Below are 25,300 nucleotides of genomic sequence, written 5' to 3'. Positions count from 1 at the left end.
TTTGGTCTCTCAGGGAATCAAGGGATATGGCGAGTGGGCGGGTAAGTGAAGTTGAATCCTAAGATCAGCCATGATTGTTTTGAGTGGCGGATCTGGCTGGAGGGGCCGTATGGTCTACTCCTGCTCCTATTTCTTGTGCCCTTGTGTCCTTGAAATGTTAAACTGAAGCCCCTCCTGTTCTCTCAGGTGGAGGTAAAATATCCCATGGCATTTTCTGAAGAAAAGCAAGTTCTCGTGGTGTCCTAACCAATATTTACCTCTCAACAAGCAACACAAAAATAGATTAACCAGTCATTTATTTTAGTGCTGTTTGTGGAACCTCACTGTGTGCAAATTGACTCTGTGTTTGTCTACAAAACAAGTGACTGCACTTCAAAAGTATTTCATTGGCATAAAGCAGATTGTGATGTCTTGAAAATGTGAAGAGTGCTATATAAATGGAGTTCTTTTTCTTATGGTCAGCGTAGAGGCTTATCTCCATAAGCAAGTGCATCCTACAAACCATAGCATGACCTTATACACACAACACATGGTAATGTAGCATTTCCCAAGGGTCAGACAGATAACCTTGTCACTATAATTATCTCAGCCAGAGTACCATATACAGTTTTGGTCTCCATAACCTAAGGAAGGTTATACTTTCCTTCAAGGCGACACAACAAAGGTTCAGTCAATTGGTTCCTGGAATGAGAGGTTGTCCTATAATGACAGACTGAGTAAATTGGGTCTTGAATGAATGAAAGGTGATCTGATGGAAACGTACAAGATTCAGAAGGGGCTTGACAGGGTAGACACTGAGAGGTTGTTTCCCCAGGCTGGGGAATCTAAAACACGGAGGCATAGTCTCAGGATAAAAGGTTGATCATTTAGGACTGAGATAAGGAGAAATTTCTTCACAGAAGTTTGTGCATCTTCAGAATTGTCTACCCCAGAGGATTGTGGATATTCTATCGTTGAGTATATTCAAGATTGAGATAGACAGATCTTTGATCTCTCAGGGAATAAAGGGAAATAATAGGGAGCAAGCAGGAAAGTGGAGTTGAGGCAGATCAGCCATGATCATATTGAATGACAGAGCAGGCACGAGGGGCCGAATGGTCTACTCCTGTTCCTATTTCTTAATGTTTTTATGTTCTCACTGGAATTGAAAAAGCCCTCCAGTGTTCTCCCCACTTCAATATAACAGGAGAATAAACATTCTATTAGACCATGTGACTCAGGCTATAAAATATAAAACATTTGTATTGAAGCAAAAATCAATAGCAGAAAGCCAGTCAAGCAGATTTCACTTATTACAAAACAGTTAACTGAGTACAAAAATAACAAAAGGCTGTGATACTTCACTGACTTTCCTAATAATATCGAACACTTGTATATGAAGCTCCATTCCACCATGAAATTTCCACATGTCTATCTCTACAAGTCAGGAAACACAAAGAGTGGTAGCACATTTGGGTGAGCCATACCTTAGTGGTCTCGATTGTCATGCTAGACCCCCACCTGCCAAGAACGAGGCATACTAAATTTGCCATATGGACATTAAATTTCAAACTGTTGCTGAAGTGAAGAAAGGACTTATTTTTAAAAATCGCCAGAAACTTGGCTGGTAAAACATTTTTTGCATACTAAAGCCAGTGCTTGAAAGGGCAAAGGGGCTATTCCCTGCTCCAATTTAACCCACGATGGACTTTGAGCACCAGGCATTGTGTGTAAGAAGAGACATTCCAGACTAAGACCAGAGAATCCACAAACAGATGTAGTCAGACCAGCTAGTCACATGACTAACCTGTTTGGCAACCTGGGTTTTTCTGAATTGTACAAACAGTTTGAACTCTGAGACTGCAGTATGCTCCTGGACTGAAGAAGATCTCTCCTGTCTGGCTCTCCCTGTCTTTCTCACGGAACTTCAAATCCACTGAAGACACATGAACCCCAAGAGAGACAAGTCTCCTACATCAAACAAGGTTTAAGAAGAATACTGGGCCCCAACGAAAAGCAAGATCTACCTACAATCAAGAACTCTGCAGTGAACTCGAGGAACAGTAACAAAAAAACCATCTTAAGAGATTGGATCAAACTTTTCCACTTTATTTTGCTCCTCTTTTCTGTCTCTATCTGCATGTATGTATCACGTATGCATGCTAGTCTGGGTGCGTCATGTATTTGTAGGCGTTAACCGAATTAGAGTTTAAGTTTAATAAATTTCAACCTTTCTTCTTTAAACCTAGGAAAACCTGTTTGTGTTGGTTTCTTTTCCTTATAATTGGAAAGCAGTGAACAAGGATTCACCAAGGGGGAGCTAAAAACAGTGTGTTTAAAATTAAAATCCTGTTACAGTAAGACCAGGTGAAGGCTAAGAGGGAACCCTAGACCCCTTTCTCACCTGGTCGTAACACGATGTACAAACTGAGACAGAGGAAGTACATATGTCTCGCAATTGAATAAAATTATCTCTCATCCATAGGATCTAACACTCAGAGGTGGGCAAGAGATATGGGGATAGTGCAGTAAAATGGCGTTGAGGTAGAAGATGAGCCATGATCTAGTTGAATGGCGGAGCAGGCTCAAGAGGCTGAAAGGCCCACTCCTGCTCTTGTTTCCTATGTTACTGCCATGGAATTGCCTCCTGCCCTTCATGGGCCAACAGTTTCACTTGGTTCCAACACCCCATTGACTCGGTTGACTTTCCAGTGAATAAAGTAGGCAGTTGTGTCAAGTGATTACTTTATTGAATTTTATCGCATATTAGCAAGTTTGCAATTGCAACGTAGTCATGTAAAAAGAATGAAACGTTTCTGAATATTTTCCTAATAATGGCAATTTTCTAGCCCTGCAAAAGGAACTCTGTCACACTTAACCTTTCCACAAAATTCAACATCGCTTTCATTATCTATCATCTGGTTGTCACTTTATTAAGATGGAGTCTATCCACATGCCTTCTAATCTCAATTCCAGGAGAAGATAGTGAGAGAAGCAGGAAATATACCCATTTTTACTCGGTTATAAGTGTGTATACTGTGATACCCTATCTCTTACGTCAACACTCATCAGCATTTGCATCTAGACTTTCACCCTAGTACAAAGGTAAGTCCACAGTTGCACGTTTAAAAAAATCTGCATGTGCATAAATACCTGTTTTTGAAAAGGAAATTGCATAGACACACAGCAAGATGAAGACTTTCAGCTTTCTAGTGAATGCTGTAATACTAACTACATTGGTGTGTGGATCCAGTGCTGTTATCCCAGGTAAAAACATAAAGTAACCTTGATGCAGTTTAGTGTATTAATTTCTTCTCAAAAAATATATTTATTTTCATTGCTTCCATTGTATTTCTGTAATTTTTTTTTTACTTTTTAACCTGTTGGAATCTGTCTGTTGTAAAATTATAAACGCAGTTAGTTAATGACAGAGAGGGTGGCTTTGCAGTCATTTATTTCAGAAGTTCCAGTGCTGCCTTACACTAATTCACGAGCATTTTCAAAGTTCTCTGTCGAATATTTAGATGTGACTTCTTAAGCCAGTGAAGATTTTGGTTTTGGCTGGGGTGAGGGGTAGGCAGCACTGAATAGAGTTGCCATTTGTCTGTAAGTGCATTTATATTTCAACTTTAATTGTCACTGCAAAATTATTTGCATTTTGCATGTGACACTGAAGCTGTGCTACAAATCCAGAATCTGTCCCTATCCTAAGTGTAACTTCAATTCATTGTTAAATGTTCGGTGAATTCCCTCCTGTCCACTTGGAGTTGATTTAAATGATTAGAGAGTGCAAATACTTCCAATTTCTAAACGTATACGTTTTAAATGCTGGGAGAAGAATTTTGCCCCATGCTGAGACAAGTAGCTGCAGTATAAAAATAATATAGCTCATTCTACAAGAACTGCATATGTAGGAGGTTGAGCAAAATCAGCATTGGTGTGGAAGTCATGCAATGGCCCAGTTTTCTCCTCTTCAACTAATTTTTAATTTCTTTTTTCTCATGTCAGCTTCAAACTCATCTCTGACACCTTACAGAATTCTCGGAATATTGAAGGTCTTGTCAGCATGCCGCATCGAAAATATCATTTGTAGTTGGAGTCATAATGGTTCAATACCTTGCTGTTTTATTTTTTTATTTAGAGATACAGCACTGAAACAGGCCCTTCGGCCCACTGAGTCTGTGCCGACCAAGAACCACCCATTTATACTAACCCTACAGTAATCCCATATTCCCTACCACCTACCTACACTAGGGGCAATTTACAATGGCCAATTTACCTATCACCTGCAAGTCTTTGGCGGTGGGAGGAAACCGGAGCACCCGGCGAAAACCCACGTGGTCACAGGGAGAACTTGCAAACTCCGCACAGACAGTACCCAGAATTGAACCTGGGTCCCTGGAGCTGTGAGGCTGCGGTGCTAACCACTGTGTCACTGTGCCACTATGAAAATAGTACAATATCTACAAGTTAAATTTTACATGAAAAATTAATATGACCTTTGTGAATTAGAGACTATAGAGTTAAGCTACTTGAGACCCCTTGTGATAAAAAAATAAGTATTTTATTCATAGTTTATTTTTTCCCTTCTTTCCTTCATGGTATTTCAGTGTAAAATGGGTTATTTTAAAATAAATTCAGTCTGAATAACTTCCAGTCTTGCAGGAGCCACAATTTCCTCCAGCTAAACCTCAGGAAGACTGAAGGCATTATCATTCGATCCCATCACAAAATCTCCCCATTGATCCCTCACCATTGTTTCCACTCTTCATCTCACACCCACCCCGCAGTGTAAATGTATTTGCCTTTACTAAGCCTTAATCAAATTCTAGCAGCTTTTGATTAAAATGATTAGTCTTTCACTAACTGAAAATCAGGAAATGACACAAACTTGTGCTACCAGCATTTGTGAAGCAAAACTGATCTTAGTGTTCAATCAAATGCAATCATTCCTTATTGAAAACCAGGTAAACTGCCTGTTTAGTTTATTGCTCTTTAAAATAAGACCGATAAAATGGAAAATTTCCTTTGCTAACATTAGTATCTGACAGGGAAATGAGTTTGAAAAGCATAAATCCAGTTCCTAATGAGCACTAAACTCATCTCAAATTACCCAAAAATGACAATGTCACTCAGAGAAGTTAATGGATGGTTGAAACATGTTATAATGATGCAGTGAGACACTGCTTTTGAGGATGATCACTGTACCACATTGATATGTAAAGTAGAGGAAGCTTTCATGTGCATCTGTATGTAACCATCTTATCGCTGACCTTGGAAATGCTTAAATCTGAGACTTGGGGCTGAATTTTATGAGTGCGCTATAGTTCGTGGTGGTGCACTCTGCTGGCGATGTGCATCCCGTGCAGATGCGCTGTCCCTGAGCCCACGCAAAAATACGCACGGGGGCTCATTTAAATAGAGGGGGTGGAGCCGCCACCCTGATGACATAGAGGGGGTGGCCACCGTGTCCCCAGCAACAGCGCCACTGCACAGGCACCGGCGCTATTTTTAAAGGGCTTTAAGCCCTTAACACAGATTTAAATTTATAAAGGAACATTAGTGCCAATTTTTATTAAATAAACACTTATGTTATGAGGCCCATCCCCAACCCCTGCAATGGTCTTTTAATTGGCCCTGATTGACAAAAAATACTTTATTCCCTACCTGAACTTCCCCCCCCTCAACCTTCAATCATTTGCCCTTCAAACCCTTCCCACAATTCACACAACCAATAAAAATTGATTTCCCCGCTCCCCGACCCCTCCCACCCTGAGAATTTCCCACCACCCCGCCCGGTTCTTGCCTTGGAACTCTGTATGGATTTCCGAAGGTGCGCAAGGGATGAACGGCCGCTGTAAAATTGGCATGGGATGGCTGCCGCCTGCAGGTAAGTTTATTAGCATCTCATTTAGGTTCATTTGAATATGCAGATGAAGGGCCCGCCACCAGACGGTAATATGCGGCAGGCCCTTCTCGACGTCGCGGGTCAAGGCGGGCCTCTCCCCGCAGAATTTTACCGGCCCCCACGCCGCGACCCGCAGCATCGAGGGGCCGGTAAAATTCAGCCCTTGGTATCTAACATGTTTGTTTACCTGCGTACTTTAATGAACACAAAATTACCAAATTAGGTTTTAGGTGCATCATAACATTAAGGAAAAATATTAGAATGCAAAATCCAGGCTACACTCATGTACTTCTAACCACCCCCATCTCCACCCTCACCCTCCACTCTACACCTTTCCCCTTCCCCTCACAAGCAACTCCAGAAAGAATTCATAAAGGGCCAGTATTAGGAGATTGAGAGAGGAGAAAGTATAAAATTAATTGCAAAAAGACAGCACTAAACTACAGTGTTATAGAGTTCAAGTTCAAACACTACCCTGTGGAGTTTCTGATATTAGTTGTCAGATGCTGAGTGGAAAATCAGATGGGGAGCCATCTCAGGGCTGGTTAGCACATTAGTATTGTGAAAGCCTGTGAAAAGTTTGTCCATCTGTTCATTTTCTTGATTGCAGTCAGTGCTTGCCTCTATGAGGCCAGGAGGACTGGGAAAGGATTTATACCCAAAGAAAAACTTTTTGAAAAGTGTGAGCCATTTTACCTATTCCATTTGTGAATCTTATCTGGTTCACTTTGCATTAAAAACCCTTCAAGATCTGAGCCAGTTGTCAGATGATCTCTGCAGTGTCAATCCAGAAATGCAGTTCAGTTTAATCCTGTTAGTAAATATTCCTAGTTCTCTACCTACAGACTTTGCTGCTTAATTACAAAAGTTGCAAATTGCAAGAACGCCATTTGCTGACAGATAAACTGTACTATACAAACACACATACCCAGTCTGACATACCATCAGCAACAGATGGTAACAATTTGGAAAGGTTTGTGCTGCTTTTGGCTGATATGAGAGAACTTCAGCATACTGGGAATATTATTAAATTAGGACGCAGTTGGAGCAGAAAATAAACATTTTACCAGAACCAAGTGCACAGATCATTTCTGTATATTTGCTAGTGCAATCAGTAATTGACTTGGGACAATGACCATTTGAGACATGGAAACTTGTTAAAAGGAGAACTATTCACTTTCTATATATATTTTATATAGTCTTTAACACAGGAAATAAAATGATACAAGTAAGTTATTTTTAATGAAATGATTAACAAAAATAATAAAATAAGCTATTGTCCTGCTGCAGAAAGTTTTTTAGTAAAACTTTAAAAGAACAAAATAGATGCGGAGAGATGTAGCCTCTTATGCTTTTCAAAGTTGAAATCTTTTTGAAAATCAAAGATATATGTTCAATTTGGTTTCCCAAAGGGAGAATTCCTGTAAATTTCTCCTTTTTGGAAAGGGGCAGACTTCTTGAAGGGCACCAATTGCCTCCAGTACCTTGCCCAAGCCATTCTTCATTTCCGAGCTTCGACAGCCAGCTCTGAGGGGCATCACAACTTAACCTTCACTGAACCTCCTCACGTGTGGAACCATTAGGAGCCACTGGATAGCAGGAATGAACCCTGGCTGATTTTCTAAGCACACACGCACACATATGTGCAATCACACACACACCTTTTCCCTCCCCTCTAACCTAAGCCTTGGGTGTTGATTCAGCACAGACTGGGGATTCAACCTCGGACCTTCCAGGTTTGCATAGCTCAGTTCCACCGAGAAACTAAACCATTGGACAACTTTATAGCTAAAATACCTTGAGCTGTTTGTGCAAAGCTTTGATAATCAGATCTGCTTCACATAGCCATGCAAGGTGTGAGAGGGAATTGGCAGGTAAGCCACTACAGGTTCCTGTGGTGCACCTTCCAGCAGCCAGTATGTTTTGGTGAGGCTGTAGTACAGACACTCAGAAGAGAAAGAAAATAGGTAAGTGGGTTGGGTGGCTTGGAGTGGTTAATAGTAAATATAAGGAAATAGTTGGTATGACATTACAAGGTTGTTTGTGCTCTTTAACAGAACACTTAAGTGATGTTCCCAACTATTACTGATTCAATGGGTGTCTCTCAGTATAACAGCTCTCTCTACAGGTCTTGAAGCTTCCTGCACTATTTTTGGTTCAAGCAGCTATTACAATGCAGGAGACAGATTTCAATATACAGCAGTTTTGTATCTTTTATATCACTGCTACCGAGATATCTGATGCCTGATATTTTTCTCCTGGGTTGAATTATGTTTCAAATTGTGAATATTTACAATTCGCTTGTACTTGGTAAATAGAGCAGAAAGTCACTATTTGATTTTCATTTTATTTTTACAAATGATCTTGAGGACCCAGCAAAGTTAGAAATGTAGTAAAAAGATATTTTCAAAACAAATTATTAATTTCTTTACAAATTAAACACTTATTTTTCATAGTTTAATTATAATGCAAATCAAAATTGAAATTTCAAAGCAAATATTTTTAAATATTGTAGCAGAAGAAGAGGACCCAATGTTCTGGAATACGAAGGCTCAAGAAACATTGAAAAATTCTTTGGAAATCCAACCGTTAAAACATAGAGCAAAAAATGTTATATTGTTTCTTGGCGATGGTGAGTATTTCTTCTTTCCCCTCATTATCATGTCTTTTTTCTTATTTTATATTTGCTCCATCACAGCATCGTGCCTCCACCGATCCTTTAAGCTGGTTGAACACCTAAGTTTTCCGATACTTGCACTGTTATTATTAAACCAGCACATACTGCACAATCTTGATAGTAAGAAGATTCATATTCTAATGGTGGACAAGTTGACAATTAATAAATCTTTCACATTGTTAGATTTGAGTTTACAAATTATAATTGCACAGTACCAAAAAGGTTTTACCAAGAAATTGTCAGTAAAGCTGAGGAAGGGCCATGGAGGAGTGATAAAAATGATAACTCCATTGACAGGTGGAATTAATTACAGTGTGGTAAGTTTACATTTCCAGAAAATTATAACAGAAAAAGTTGACAGGAAATACAAGCAAACGTATGATTTTAAATATATTGTCCATAATTAATCAATATTAAATTAAAATAAGAACACAATGTAATTTTAAAATAGGGACTGAATGATGTATGTGTGCTCTGGTCAAAATATCCTTTGCCCTTTAACCTCACTTCTACAGGAGACTACACTTGATCTTGAATCCACATGTGGAACACCATTGGAGATTGACTAGTAATATGGTGTTAACAATGTTATGTATGTGTGCATTTTATGTCAACTTACTATTATAAATTGGAAGATCCACATTTAAACTGGATCAGTCTATTCAAACTTATCACATTGTAATTACACTCTCTGACCCTGGTAGGAGGGTGAGACAAGTTTACACAAGCAGTTTGCACCTTAAATATGGACGTAGAAATTTATAATGCAAATGTAAACATAAGGACAAAATGTATTACCTTAAAATGGGGAATAAATTCTGACGGCGCCACTCCAGTTCAATTGTTCCCTGCCCTCTATTCCCAATGCACCTGAAGAGTACACTTGGTCTTGACTCCCATGTACAATGCCATAGGGATCATCCACAGTGTGTATTTATATATATGGGTATCTAATCATATGTGACCAATTCTATTATCTTAACTTTAATCTCAAAACTTTGGGGGTGCAATTTCCACATGGGTTCTTGTGTTGCTTCACTGTAACTTTGACAGAAGGACCACAGAAATCCTGTAAAAACAGCAAGAATGATGTTTCAAACTTTTCTCACCTTGCTGCGCAGATGAGCGGGAAAGCCACCATGACATTTTACCCTGCTTTTGTTGCTAGCAGAGAAAATTGAAGATGGTCGCAGAATCATTAACATATAACCATATCCATAATTTGTTTTAGGAATGGGAGTGCCCACAGTGACTGCTACTCGAATATTGAAAGGACAACTTCAAGGAGCAACTGGAGAAGAAACTGTCCTAACAATGGAGTCTTTCCCACATCTTGGTCTCTCCAAGGTCAGGCATAAAAGATATAATATTCTAACATTCTGTGAAATTATAACTCCTTTTATGTTTTCAATGATGGTTAGAAAAAATGTTTTGAACAAATATATACATCCAAGCATCCCATGATTAAGCATTTTCATAATATTCTCCCAGCCAAGAATTTTCAGCAGCTGGCTCTTGACACTAAAGTGACAATTATTAATGTTGTTGCATTTGTCGACAATGAACAAGAAGGGTGTATTTATTTTGCATTTCAGTGCACTGCCTGCTGTTTAGATGCAAGGTTTAAATGTGTCCTGCTATGCTGAAGTGGAGAGGAACACACATCTTTGATTTCAGCATTGCTGTCACATTAAGGGTAGTTTTGTATATTTTTCCTATTTTCATATGCTGCCTGTGCTTATTGTGACTTGATAGCAACAGCTGTGACCCCTATATGGTAATAATTTTACTTTGCAGTGTGATCTGAAAATGCAGAAATTCTTTGAACTTAAATTCTCAACTATCCTAAATATTGGGCAGTTTGGTGCAATAAAAAAATAAAGAAAAGTCAAAAAGCAGAAAAGATTATTCAGTCCCTCAAAGTTGCTCCCTGTAGCACTCTGACTTTCCCAATCACTTTGAAGAGCTTTAATGTTTTTACTACACAGTCAAGCAGATTGTTCCCAACCTGTATCAGTCTGAGTGAAGGAACTTTTTCCTATTATCTTCTGTGCTACATTTACTTTTTACTAATTCATGGTTTAATTTTTCTGGCTTAATTCAAAGTAATATTTTGGTTTACCTTACCCAGTAAATTTGATATTTGAATGAAATCAGATCCTCTAGTAATTATTTTCTTTCCAGACTGTAGAGTTTGAAACTCCAAAGCTTGAACCTTTTACATTAAGTGTGATTCTGTTTTTGACTTTGTACATTCAGTGACTGGCTCTATTTCAGTAACAATTGTAGTAACACATTTTGTAGTCTAACAAATCCCTGCACCAAAAAGTTCCTTCTAGCCTGTCTCTTTATAATATAATTATGAGTGGATGTCTTGTGGTTGGAAATAGGCAATGTTGAACTTCCACAGGTCTCAGAGAAGCATTCTGAGTCCTGGGATACACGAAGATAGACAGCCCAGGGAAATAGGGGAGAGAATGGGCTGAATTTTTGTTCCAGGGTCAGGACCCCAAGGTCAGGTGAATTTCAACAACCCAACCCCTTGCTGTGTTGGTGTCAGATGCCTGACGCGATCTTTAAAAGGATGGCCGATTAGTGGCCAGGTACACGCTCATTGTTAAGGATGGCTGGTGTGTTCCCGAGGCTGGAAGGCCATAGAAGGCCCTCCAGCGCTGATACATCTTTCACCCCACCATCAGAAGTGGTGTTGTTGGTAGGTGAAAGTGATGGAGGGACCCTCTGAAGACTTTTAAAAAACTTTAAGAGGCCACAGCTGCTAGGCCATTATAGTGGAGGGGCTCCCCCTCCACAGGCCACCTGTGGCTGCAGCTATGACCATTTCAAATTGTGGCATGGTGGGGAAATGGGGTTAAAACTAGTTAATAGAGCCCCCTGGTGTGGCGCTGGGAGGCCGCCTCCATTCACTGGCTGGGATTTGGCCTCAGCAGGGGATGGGGGAGTGGGGGTGGGCTCGCATGCTGACTGGAAAATTCCAGTCGGCATCTGCACAGTGGCTTTAATAGGCCCATTAAGGGGTTGAATTGTCTACCCGGCCCTTGCCATCCTCCACCTCAACCAATCTCTTCGAAAATGACGCTGAGGCAGGACCATGCCAGCAAACTGACATGCCAGCTGGTGGCAGGTATTTGTGGGCCCATCCACCTCTGGTCTTATCTCCGTGGCTATATGGTGATAATTACTAAAGACCAAATCAAGCACCTGGTTATCCCTAGATGCATTTAACATACAGTATCAGAAAACAGTTATTTATGAGGTCTACAAATCTTTCAGCTGACCAGCCCTCAATTCTAAATGGCTCACTATTGGATTGTTGAATGCTTGGGAAGTTAAAATCCACCATTATGCAATAGTTACTCAACTCAGATGCTTTAGTAAATTTGTGTCCAAAGTGTCTCATTAGATAATCACAAAAGAAATTAAAGGTATGTTTAGAAAATATTTTTTTACACAGAGGGTGGTTAGAGTATGCAATCTGTTGTACAAACCACTAGTGCAGAAATACTTTTACAAGGAAATTAGTTGCTTGAACAGTGGAATAATATACGAAATGGAGAGTAAGTAGGAGAATGTGATTGAGCAAGATGGCTCATCTGGAGAAAGAGTTGGCCGGGTCTTTGTGCGCCAAATGGCTTGTTTCTTTGTTGCCCTGCTCTGTGATTCTTTAGGAGTATAGTGGAAACTGCTTGAAAGTATTGCCAAGGGATGTCAGCTGTAAGACTGAAAAAATTACAAAAAAATTGCAAAGTGATGCAAGCAGATGGAATATGTCACATCAGTTGGTGTTTAATGATAATAATGGTCCAGAGTTTGTGGTAGGAAGAATAGTGAGGCTAACAGTACTCAGCAATATTAAGCAGCAAAACAGACAACAACGTCCGGCATCCGCAGATGCACAGTTAATAGTGGAAATCAGGAAATTGCTGTCTGATTTGCACTGCTCCTTCACAAGCTTGCTACATAAGTATCTCACCAAGGGACTCAGCATTCAAATACTTGAAGGGTATAAAGTTGCAGTATTTACCCACTAGATACCTACTAAACACACCAGAAAAGGTTAGGGCTTGTCCATTCAAATGTAATTGAATTTTTAACAGGATGATAAGTCTTAATTACTTCCAAACAACCTCTGTGGCACTGAAAATTTATTTTTACAAGTTTGGAGTCTCATCCTTTCAGGTTTCAATTATTGGTGTTGATGTTTCAAAAGTTAAAAATTAAAATTTAAAAAAATTTGCATTTTCTTTCAGTCCCTTGTATCTCTCTCTCAATCCCATCCTGCTTTCCCTCTCTTTATTTTGCTTTCAGTACATGATTTTATATTGAATTAAATATTCTAATTTACACTTTGTTTAGACTCTGCATGCCTCAGTAAGGATTCTTCAATCTGATTGGTTGACGAGACATGCTGTTGCTTACCCTGTTCACACAGAACCCAGATTCTCTGCAGAGGGCACCGCACTGTTTCAGACACCGTTTGCTGTTAACACTTAAACGCTCTCAAATGTCTGAGGGGAGCTGTAAATGTAATGAAAGGCAAGCTCCGCTGACTGCAAATTCTAGGCCAATACCAAAACAATAGTTTAGATGAAGTTGTAAACTAAGGGGATAAAGTTATTTGACTCTGAGTTTTGGAACAAGCCATCTAATCCAGCTGTTCATTTTCTCATCCAGGTCCTTTTTGATCCACATTGTCAAATTTCAGCACTCTGTCTTGGATCTTCTGCTAGGCACTATTGTGACTTAAACACTCAGAATGGGAACAGGAATATAATTTGAATTATTCAGTATTTTATCAGGATATTAACATTTCTTAAAGCCGATGTTAAGTTTAAAGTTGCTTGTACAGCGCAATCCTTTCATCCATAGGAACATAGGAAGATAGGAGCAGGAGTAGGACATTCAGCCCCTCGAGCCTGTCCCGCCATTCAATGAGATCACGGCTGATCTGCGCCTAACTCCATAGACCTACCTTTGGCCCACGTCCCTTAATATCTTTGCTTAACAAAAATCTATCTATCTCAGATTTAAAATTAACAACTGTTTTAGCTTCAACTGCTGTTTGTGGGAGAGAGTTCCAAACCTCTACCACCCTTTGCGTGAAGAAGTGCTTCCTAACATCTCTCCTGAACGGTCTGGTCCTAATTTTTAGACTATGCCCCCTAGTTTTAGCATCTCCAACCAGTGGAAATAGTTTATCTTTATCTAGCCTGTCTATTCCTGTTAATATTTTGAAGACTTCGATCAGATCACCCCTTAACCTTCTAAATTCTAGTGAAAATAGGCCTAATTTGTGTAATCTCTCCTCGTAACTTAACCCCTGAAGTCCAGGTACCATTCTTGTAAACCTACGTTGCATTCCCTCCAAGGCCAATATATCCTTCCTAAGGTGTAGTGCCCAGAACTGCTCACAGTATTCCAAGTGGGGTCTAACCAGGGTTTTGTACAGCTGCAGCATAACCTCTGTGTCTTTATACTCCAATCCTCGAGATATAAAGGCTAGCATTCCATTAGCCCTTTTTAAAATTATTTTCTGCACTTGCACGTGGCATTTTAAAGATCTATGCACCTGAACCCCAAGTCTCTTTGGACATCCACTGTACTTAACCTCTTCCCATTTAGAAAGTACCCTGCTCTATCCTTTTTTGGTCCAAAATGGATAATCTCACACTTGCCTGCATTGAAATCCATCTGCCACAGTTTTGCCCATTCACCTAGTCTGTCAATATCTCTTTGCAATTTTATGCTATCATCTAGACTGTCAACAATGCCGCCTAACTTTGTATCATCAGCAAATTTGGATATATGACTTACTATACCATCATCCAAGTTGTTAATGAATAATGTGAATAATTGAAGCCCCAACGCAGATCCCTGCAGGACATCACTAGTCACATCCTGCCAATCGGAGTACTTACCCATTATCCCCACTATCTGTCGCTTACCACTCAACCAACTTCCTAACCATGTCAATAATTTTCCCTCAACTCCATGGGCTTCTACCTTAGTTAACAGTCTGTTATGTGGGACTTTATCAAATGCCTTCTGGAAGTCCATATAAATAACATCCATAGACATTCCTCTGTCCAATACCTTAGTCACCTCTTCAAAAAGTTCAATGAGATTTGTCAGGCATGACCTTCCCGTCATGAATCCATGCTGGCTGTCCCTGATTACTTAAAATTTTTCTAGGTGTTCAGTCACCCTATCTTTGATTATAGACTCCAACAACTTGCCCACCACAGATGTCAAGCTAACTGGTCTGTAATTTCCTTGGTTCCCCCTTTCATCCTTCTTAAAAAGTGGAGTGACATGTGCAACTTTCCAATCCAGAGAGACCACTCCTGAATCTAGGGAACTCTGAAAGACTATAGTTAGGGCATCTACAATGTGCTCCCCTACTTCCTTTAACACCCTCAGATGGAAACCGTCAGGTCCTGGGGATTTCTCACTGTTTAGTTACATTAATTTCCTTGTTACTGATGTTTTACTTACGTTAATTGTATTAAGTCCCTGTCCCCTATCGGGTATTATTTTTTTTCGGGACTTCCGGCATGTTATCCTCCTTTTCAACTGTAAATACTGAGGCTAAATAATTGTTCAACATGTCTGCCATTTCCCCCATTATCAATGACAATATCTCCAGTTTCAGCTTTTAGTGGGCCTACATTGCTCTTGACCACCCGCTTTCCCTTTATGTAACTATAAAATTTCTTCTTATTGATATTGATGTCCCTTGCAAGCTTCCTTTCATAATCTCTTTTAGTAGCTCTTATAAGCTGCTTTGTGACCCTTTGTTCGTCTTTGTATCGATCCCATTCGGCCGGATCTGTGCTGCATTTTGCATTTTTGTAAGCCCATTCTTTTTGTTTTATGCTATTTCTAATCTCTTTAGTTGTCCATGACTGTTTTTATTGTGAAGTGGAGCTTTTTCCTCTCTGTATTTCGTTAAATGTTTCTTTAAATATTCTCCACTGTTCTTCAATCGTTTGACCCATTAACAGATCTACCCAGTTTACTGTGGACAATCTCTGTCTCATCCCGATAAAGTCAGCCTTACCCAAGTCTAAAATTCTAGTAGCTGATTCATGCTTTTCAATTTCAAATGCTACCTTGAATTCGATCATGTTGTGATCACTATTTAATAAATGTTCATGCGCAGTTAGGCTACTAATTAAATTTGGCTCATTACTCATAACTAAATCTAATATTGCCTGTCCTCTTGTTACATCTAGGACATATTGCTGTAGGAAACTATCCCGGACACATTCCAGAAATTCACTACCTTTCTGACAGGTGCTAGTCTGCCTCTCCCAATCTATGTGTAAGTTAAAATCCCCCATTAATACAACACTGTCTTTGTTACACACTTGCCTAATTTGTGCATTTATACAATCTAACACCTCAGAACTGCTACCAGGGGGTCTATACACTACACCCAGTACAGTTTTAGATCCTTTTCTGTTCCTCAATTCCACCCATAAGGTCTCAACTGGATGCTTTCCCCTCATTATCTCCTCCCTCACCAATGAGGTGACATTATTTCTAATCAGTAAGGCTACTCCAACCCCTCTGCCATTTTCCCTGTCCCTCCTGTAAACTTTATAACCAGGTATATTTAGTTCCCAGTCCCGACCATCCTGCAGCCACGTCTCCGCAATGGCCACCACTATGGTGATACCCCAGATAGTGGGCAGAACATGGTCATCCTACATTTACTTTAGAGCTCTATTACATCAAAAACAGTCACATGGACACTAAGAACTGAATGGAAGTAATTATTATAAAATTCTTCAATTTTTCATGTCATTGTATTCCTGTAGTACTTTAAAACGAACTGGGGAACACTGCAATACCAGCATTTGACCCAGTATACAAGATAGCCATTGGTTATAAAATCAGTAATTAATCCCAGTGAGCTGAAATTTAATTTGTGACCTGAGCAGATGTCAGGTTCTTGGGGGGCATTCTCAAAGTCAATACCTCTGAGCTTTCCTCACATATTCTTCTAATAGTTGTGAAGAAAAGGTTGCTCTTTTCACACTAAGATCAAATCCGCTTGCAGAGATCCACAAATAGTATCAGTGACATCTTCTTTCCAGGGTACACATGTCTGGATGTAATAAGACTACTTGGGGCCTGTGGACATCCAAAGAAATCTTGAGTATGTAAAAAAAAAATTGTTGCACAGAAATACCAATTCACTAAAACTCTGAAAAGAATGATTTTTTTTTTTGCTTTAGACATACAATGTTGATCATCAATCCGCTGATAGTGCTGGGACAGCCACTGCTTACCTTTGTGGAGTAAAAGCAAACTTTGGAACCATTGGACTGAATGCAGCTGCCAGACGCGGACAATGTCGTACAACTTTTGGCAATGAGGTCACGTCAGTACTTAAGAGGGCAAAAGATGCAGGTGTGGTACATTTTATATATACAAATCGACCTTCAATATTCATCTTATCCTCAGCAACTAAAACTTTGGGGGAAAAGATCCAAAAATCGTTGACACTGTAAAGGTAACCATCGTGATTTTCAAATTGTTGTACTTTCAATGCAGTGGCGGGAGAACTGCACTGGTGGCCCATGTATATAACTTTATAAATAGATTCAAAAACTGTTGCTACACATGGTAACCAGAACGTTCTTCTCCAAAATGATTGACCAGTCATAAAAGCCTAACCATATTTGTTTTGTAACCTTCAAGTTGTTTGACGTCCCTGTGCAACCTACTACTGCCTATGTTTACAATGAATTTTACAGCAATATAATTTACAGGGATACTTAGCACTAACAGATGGTCTACCTTTGAGGAAGAAAAACATTTTGGGAGTAATTCTGGTGAAAGGATAGAAACATCAAATGAGTTTACTGTGCTAATAAGACTGATTTTCAAAGTCTAATTTTACTACACAATTTTCATCCTAATTGCTGATCATCATAATTTGAACTTGCCTGGAGATGCTGAAGTAGATACACCTGCAGGTTTAGCACCTCATTAGACAGTATTCTCATGGAGCAGTATATGTGGGCTCTGTCCATCCACTTCCACTGGTTGCTGACTGACTGGCACATAGCAGCATATTTCAGGATGGCTCAGGGACCTAGCAAGAGGGCATACAGATTCTTGCATGCAGCACTGGAGGTCCTGGCTGGGAGGATGGGGAGGGATGTCCTGTACCCGCAGGGGAAGGAAACAGTCCACCTCAACTCCCCTGTCCTCTCCTGAAGCAGCTGCTACTGCTGCTCTGCCTGGCCTCTTGTCCTCCTCGCATTCCTTTTGTAGACCAAGGGGGGCCCTAGCAAGATGCTGATGGCCAGGCCTTCCTTTTTTCCTGGTGACTCCAATAAGTTGTTTAGTATGGTAGAGTAGTACATATTCTTTTTAGAGGAAGTCCTCAGAGAATTTCCAGAATAAATGTTGATTGAGTATTGGTGAAGTCTTGACAAAGTGTCACAAAAAGTCTCCCCATGTATCCTAAAAATCCTGTTCAAACCTCCAGAAGCAAGTGAACAGTAAAAGGTGATCTACCTCTAATATGTGCTCAAAATCCTCTGAAATGACCTGTTTACTCCGAATCAGCTGGTTGCTGTTAGGACAGGATGTTAGTTCAAGTGCTAGCCTCCAAAATATTGTTCAGCCTGCTTTTTTTTTCCAAAAATATACTTTATTCATAAAATTTGTAAAAGTACATACATAACAGTTCAAATTTGACATTACATTAAGAGCAATACAGATCAGTTTCTTTCAGTACAGTGCATGAAGAGCCTCACGACACTTGCCATTACAGGTTATACTTACAAAGTGCATTTACATTTCATGTCAAACATTCACTGATGCAGATAGCCATAGGGGTTTTACACAAGTTCCAGACCCTCGGTGTGCTATGGCAGGAGGACCTTACACAGTGGCATTCCCCATTGAGTACTTGTGGTGGCTGCTCCAAGCTTCAGTGCGTCCTCCAGCATGTAGTCCTGGACCCTGGAATGTGCCAATCTGCAACACTCGGTCATTGACAGCTCTTTGCACTGGAAGTCCAGCATGTTTCAGGCAGACTGAAGTGTGTTTCACTGAGTTGATGGTCCTCCAGCAGCAGTTGATGTTTATCTCGGTGTGCGTCCCTGGGAACAGCCTGTAGAGCACAGACTCCTGTGTTACAGAGCTGCTTGGGATGAACCTCGACAAAAACCACTGCATCTCTTTCCACATCTGCTTTGTGAAGACACATTCCAGAAGGAGGTAGACGACAGTCTCTTCCTCACCACAGCCACCTCAAGGGCAACGTGCAGAGGCGGTGCAACTGAGGTCAGGCAGGAAGGATCTGACGGGGAGGGCCCTTCTCACCACCAGCCAAATTACGTCTTGGTGCTTGTTTGAAAGTTCTGGTGATGAGGCATTGTGCCAAATGAGGTTTGAAAGTCTGCTTAGGAAACTATCCAACAGGATCCACTATCTCCTTTTCCTCCAGGGACTCGAGGACCTTACGTGCAGACCACTGCCTGATGGACTTGTGGTCAAATGTGTTTTCCTGTGCCAACTTTTCCATGAGGCACAGGTGGTACAGCATGGTCCAGTTGAGTGGATTGTTCCACAGTAATGTAGCCAGATCCATCCTTCACAACTGTAGTGTTTGCGTACCGAGTTCAACTCCTTTACCAAAATGGCATCTTGTGCTAAACATGGGCTAAACTGGCGTTGCAGCGTAAGACTTCATTTTTGGCCACCTCAGAGACTCTTTCGTGCCTAAAATATCCAGGGAAAATCGCCCCCTTGCATTTAACATTCTGTACAAAGCAGTATTGCCAAAATGTTCAACTGGGTCAGTTTCCCAAACAGAGTAGACCTTGTGAATGTAAAATCTTTGAAGGGAGAGGGACAAATAAGATTTCAAATAATTTGTGTTTTTTCTCAATTATTTGTCCAAATTAAATGGTAAAATTTAAACTCTCTTTGGATATTTACTTTTTGTGAGTTATGAAGCTGGAACAGATATAGAAAGATTTTTTAAAACATTAGGGCCAATTCTAAATGCCAAGTCTCATTTGAACAGTGCTGATCAGCCACAAGCTAATTTCCAGTAGAAAATGGCAGCTGGCCTATGGGGAGGGAAGGGTTGCGGGGGAGACAAAGATTGTCCGGCCTTGTTGCCCATTGCCAGCACCAAGAGAAAGCTATTGGCAGCAAGACAATCCTGGGGTGGGGAGCAGGTTTCAAGGATATCTCAGCTGGGGAACAGTGAGCCCCAGGCAGCTGAGGCCCAGATATTTCCTGTGTAACCCAGAGTATCACTTCTGCTCCTCCCAGTGCCACTAAGGAAAGGGCCTTGATGATTTCCAAACAGCTTTACCTGGTGGGGTGGCCATGGAGAGTGCCCCGTACAGGAGCAGCTAAAAATGCCATAAGGCTTCCATGTACATCATGAGACTTGCATTTATGAATGAAGCTCCCACAGGACTTCAACAGTAGCCTCATCCACCACCAAAACCAGCAGTTAAAATGTGGAAAGGCCAAAAATGCAGCTATTCATTTTTAAGTTCTTCCCTACCCCTTTCCTGCTGTTTGGGGAGAGTTAGAATTCACACTATTGTACTTAAGGACATTACTGAGCAATGCCTCCTCCAGTCCTTTGCTCTGCTGCCTTCTCAACTCAGCCCTCTCAGTTCCCTTACTTTGCTGTTTCTCTTCTCACCCACATCTAATGAATTTCCTCCCTGCTGCTCACTCCCTGTTCCCTTAATCTTCTTCTGACTCAGCTTCTTGGACCAACACTGTTTAACTTTCCCTAACCACTTGCACCATTTCCTTTTAAAACTGCAATCATTCCTCCCCCTTCTAAAAGAAACATAGCCCACCTTCCCTTTCTCTCCAAGATCTTTGAATGCGTCACTGTTATTTTGTTTTCAAATTCCTCCACCAATCTTATTTGAGTGATCTTCTCTGTATATCCCAGTCTGAAGCCTCTACTTTTCTGACTCTGGGGGCTGCATTTTACAAGTTCATCGCTGATGTTGGCAGCGAGCGTCAAAGGTGGCGGCCCACATGCGTGGACTTTACTCCGCGGAGCCGCCGCAATAATAAACGTGGAGGCTCATTTACATGGTCAGGGCGGACCACATCCCCCCTGCCCCTCAATGACATGCCATTTTTAAAGGGCTTCGAACCCTTCAATTTAATTTACATATTTAAAGTTTTAGACCTTTTACATTTTATTAAAAATATTACCGGAATGTTTCACGCCCCTCTCCCACGCAACCCCCCCCATGACCATACAGTTCATTCTTTTCTCTACCGCCACCGCACCACCCCCCCCAACAAATACCTACCTTCCGTGCCTGATCTTCTTCCCCCCCACCCCCACAAAGTTCATGAACTTTTCCTTCAACCCCTTCCCACCATCCTCGAGACCAATCGCTTTTTCCGCTCCCCCTGCCACCGCACTGAAATACTTACCTGCTTCCTGCTCCCCACCAGTTTCCCACATCAGACCTCAGGATGGAGATCCAAAGGTGCAAGAGTGCCGGCCAATGGCACAAATATTGCAGTGGGACAAATGGCGGGAGTGGGTAAGTATTTAATTTAATACTTTAAATAAATTAATATATTTAAATTTTGAGTCCACCACCTAGCCGTGGGAGGGGCGGGGGCATGACGAGGCCTTGCTGCCTCCACCGCCAATATGGAGCCGGGCCTTCCTGGCTTCGAGGCCCATGGCGGGCCTCTCCTGGAGGCATTTTCCTGTCCCCCTGCCATGACCCCCAACGTCAGGGGGTCTGTAAAATTTGCCCCTGGATTTCTGCTCCACCATTATTGGCCAATATTTCAGTCACTATACCTTCCACTTTGAAATTCCTAAAACCTCTCATTTTTCTCTTTTCCTTCAAAATCCTCTCAAAAAAGTCTCTCTTCAAAATGTCCTTGTGCTTTAGGTTCTCCACATTAACCCTTTAATATTTCCATCCCATGTAACCTTTTTTCCCCTTTCCAGTGACATCACTGCACCTCCTTCTGCATATTTAAAGAGGACCCTGCTGGATTTGGGTGAGCCACCTATCCAGAAGTACAGATAAAAATTGGCAACAGGGATCCTGACGGGACATTGGTGGGTTAATCATCCGATGGATTTTAACTGCTTTCTCACCTACTTACTGCCAGGTAGATAAGGTTATAATCTCCTCCCCAGCTCTTTCCTTTCATTCTCGGGTTCTGAAATACTGGGTTTGCCCTGGCTTTTTCATTTTTTATAGCTTCTCTTTTTTCGTTTGTTGTTTATTGTTTCCCCCTTGACTCAGCTCCTTGTTTCTCAACTGGTCTCATGCTCTATATCTAGGGCTATTGGTTAAAGTTCAACCATAAAACACTGTATTCAAAATGTTGACAGGCCTAACCCAAATTGCTTAATGTAGTTGTTACACCTGCTATAAAAATTGATAAGATTTGGAACATCAAATACTTAGAGCTGTTTCTTGGTCTTATGATCGAACTGTAGCAGACTGGAATTCTCTGACTTGAGCAACATGTCTGTCGTATTCGGTGCTTGCTCAATCATTTAGCTCATGATTCACATTCACTTTCTCAATCTCTTTGCCCTTTTTTAAATTAGAATTAGAACATTACAGCACAGTACAGGCCCTTCGGCCCTCGATGTTGCGCCGACCATCTGACCTACACTATTCCAGTTTCATCCATATGTCTATCCAATGACCACTTAAATGCCCTTAAAGTTGGCGAGTCTACTACTGTTGCAGGCAGGGCGTTCCACGCCCCTACTACTCTCTGAGTAAAGAAACTACCTCTGACATCTGTCCTATATCTATCACCCCTCAACTTAAAGCTATGTCCCCTCGTGTTTGCCATCATCATCCGAGGAAAAAGACTCTCACTATCCACCCTATCTAACCCTCTGATTATCTTGTATGTCTCTATTAAGTCACCTCTCCTCCTCCTTCTCTCTAACGAAAACAACCCCAAGTCCCTCAGCCTTTCCTCGTAAGACCTTCCTTCCATACCAGGCAACATCCTAGTAAATCTCCTCTGCACCCTTTCCAAAGCTTCCACATCCTTCCTATAATGCGGTGACCAGAACTGCACGCAATACTCAAGGTGCGGCCTCACCGGAGTTTTGTACAGCTGCATCATGACCTCGTGGCTCCGAAACTCGATCCCCCTACTAATAAAAGCTAACACACCATATGCCTTCTTAACAGCCCTATTAACCTGGGTAGCAACTTTCAGGGATTTATGTACCTGGACACCAAGATCTCTCTGCTCATCTACACTACCAAGAATCTTCCCATTAGCCCAGTACTCTGCATTGCTGTTACTAGTGCATTGCTGCATTGCTGTTACTTTCATCTTAACTAACTCAGAGTCTACAAACAGGTGTGTTTTAATATCTGTGAAGAGATATTCAATTTTTATTGAAGCAACAAAATGTTTGCTGAGGCTATCAGATATGGTAGATCAACTGGACAGCAAAGAAAACAAGACATTTATACCTATACCGCTGCATAGAGTTTTGCCCAGTTAGTTACTGAACAAAACTAATGAATATGTTTGTCCAGAGCAATATTTATTTATTGATAAAGACAGACGTTTTTTATTCTTGATAAGCTACATGACACAAACAGATTATGTACATTGTTGAAAAGCAGCTTGCTCCATCTTATTACAAATGCTGAAAGTTCCTTTTTATAAAGCTTTTGTGAAGTTTATGCTCATCAAGGTAAAGGATGTCCTGAAAGTCTAATGATTCTTCACAACTAAATGGCTTATATTACCTAGAATGTACTATATATGTATATATACACACATACACACTTTATATAGAATGCAGAATAGAAACAGGCCATTCAGCCCAACTGGTCTGTGCTGGTGTTAATATTCCAGACGAGTCTCCTACCATCCCCACCACCTGCCCCCCCGCAAATATTCCATCTATCTCAGCTCAGCCTTTCATATCTTTTTACTCCCTTTTCTCTCATGTACTCATCTAGTTTTATTTTGAAAGCATCTAAATTATTTTCTTCAAACACTTCCTCTGGTAGTGACTTTCATATTCGAGTACAGGAGCAAGGATGTCTTTCTGCAATTATACAGGGCCTTGGTGAAGCCACACCTGGAATATTGTGTGCTGTTTTGGTCTCCTTCTTTGAGGAAGGATGTTCTTGCTGTAGTGGGAGTGCAGCGAAGGTTTACCAGACTGATTCCTGGGATGGTGGGACTGACGTATGAGGAGAGATTGAGTCGGTTAGGATTATATTTGCTGGAGTTCAGAAGAGTGAGGGGGGATCTCATAGAAACCAATAAAATTCTAACAGGACTTGGCACGGTAGATGCAGGAAGGATGTTCCCGATAGTGGGGGAGTCCAGAACCAGGGATCATAGTCTAAGGATACGGGATAAACCTTTCAGGACTGAGATGAGGAGAAATTTCTTCACCCAGAGAGTGGTGAGCCTGTGGAATTTGCTACCGCAGAAAGCAGTTGAGGCCAAAACATTGTATGTTTTCAAGAAGGAGTTAGATATATCTCTTGGGTCTAAAGGGATCAAAGAGTATGGGGCGAAAGCGGGAACAGGCTACTGAGTTGGATGATCAGCCATGATCATAATGAATGGCAGAGCAGGCTCGAAGGGCTGAATGGTCTACTCCTGCTCCTATTTTCTATGTTTTCTATGTTTCTATTCTAACCACTCTGAGTAAAGAACCTTCTCCTTATTTCCCTATTGTATTTATTAGTAACTATCTTGTATTTATGGCTCCATGTTTTGATTTATGGCAAAATTTACTGTGACTTTTTCTGTACACTACTTTTCACCTATTTTAGCTGATATTTAAATTTGTTCTTTTGCACAGGAAAATCAGTTGGCATTGTGACAACCACTCGGGTTCAACATGCTTCTCCAGCTGCTACTTACGCCCATGTTGCAGAGAGAAATTGGTACAGTGATGCCAATTTGCCATCTGATGCAATTAAGAATGGTTGCAAAGACATTGCTTTTCAGCTAATAAATAACGTGGATATTGATGTAAGTTTAATGGATTTTTATAAGGTTCTGAGGTTAGTCAAATCTCAATGCTTTTTTATAATAGTCCTTCATTTTAATTAAGGATTAGTTAATTAATTTGTTCATCTAAGCATAAAATCATAGAATTATAGAATGGTTACAGCACAGAAGAAGGCCATTTAGCCCATCATGTCCAAGCTAACTCTCTGTAAGAGTAACTCAGCTAGTCCCACACCCCTGCCCTTCCCCTGCAGCCCTGCCAAATTTTCCCTCAGGTGCTTATCCAATTCCCTTTTGAAAGCCATGATTGATTCTGTCTCCACTACCCTTACAGGCATTGCATTCCAGATTGTAACCACTCGCAGCATAAAAAAGCTTTAATAATCATACATTTAAAATAGATAAGTAGTTAATTTTTTACAGTTACTTTCCATACTTGTTTCTAATGCAATTTTAACCATTTTCAGCCTTTTGATGATGGTTAACTTCACTCCAGTATATGCCCAAACAGTGACCAGGCCATTTAAGAGAAATTTTCCAATATTGATTCATGTTCTATTCCTCCATTGTCCAACTTCACAGGACTGTCCTCACATGACTCCATTCCTACTTATCTGAATGAAGCCAGTACATCAACAACAATTTTTTTTTACCCTCTCTGCACCCTCTTATCTAAGAATCCCACAGATATCTAGGTTAGACATCCTCAT

General features: G+C 40.8%; 1 protein-coding gene across 1 annotated transcript in view; it reads left to right on the top strand.

The window, feature by feature from the left end:
• The first annotated feature begins 3,170 nt into the window (after positions 1-3,170).
• The window catches only part of LOC137374906 (intestinal-type alkaline phosphatase-like), a 53,598-nt gene continuing 31,468 nt past the window's right edge, over positions 3,171-25,300 (top strand). Inside the window, exons 1-5 of the mRNA XM_068041487.1 lie at positions 3,171-3,246; positions 8,403-8,519; positions 9,796-9,911; positions 16,826-17,000; positions 24,439-24,611. Of these exons, the coding sequence (XP_067897588.1) occupies positions 3,171-3,246; positions 8,403-8,519; positions 9,796-9,911; positions 16,826-17,000; positions 24,439-24,611 (657 nt within the window). The remainder of the gene's footprint in view (positions 3,247-8,402; positions 8,520-9,795; positions 9,912-16,825; positions 17,001-24,438; positions 24,612-25,300) is intronic.

Source organism: Heterodontus francisci, chromosome 11, assembly GCF_036365525.1.
Source record: "Heterodontus francisci isolate sHetFra1 chromosome 11, sHetFra1.hap1, whole genome shotgun sequence".
NCBI lineage: Eukaryota > Metazoa > Chordata > Chondrichthyes > Heterodontiformes > Heterodontidae > Heterodontus > Heterodontus francisci.
The sequence above is the reverse complement of the archived record's forward strand: the minus strand, read 5'-3'. Positions and strand labels throughout refer to the sequence as shown.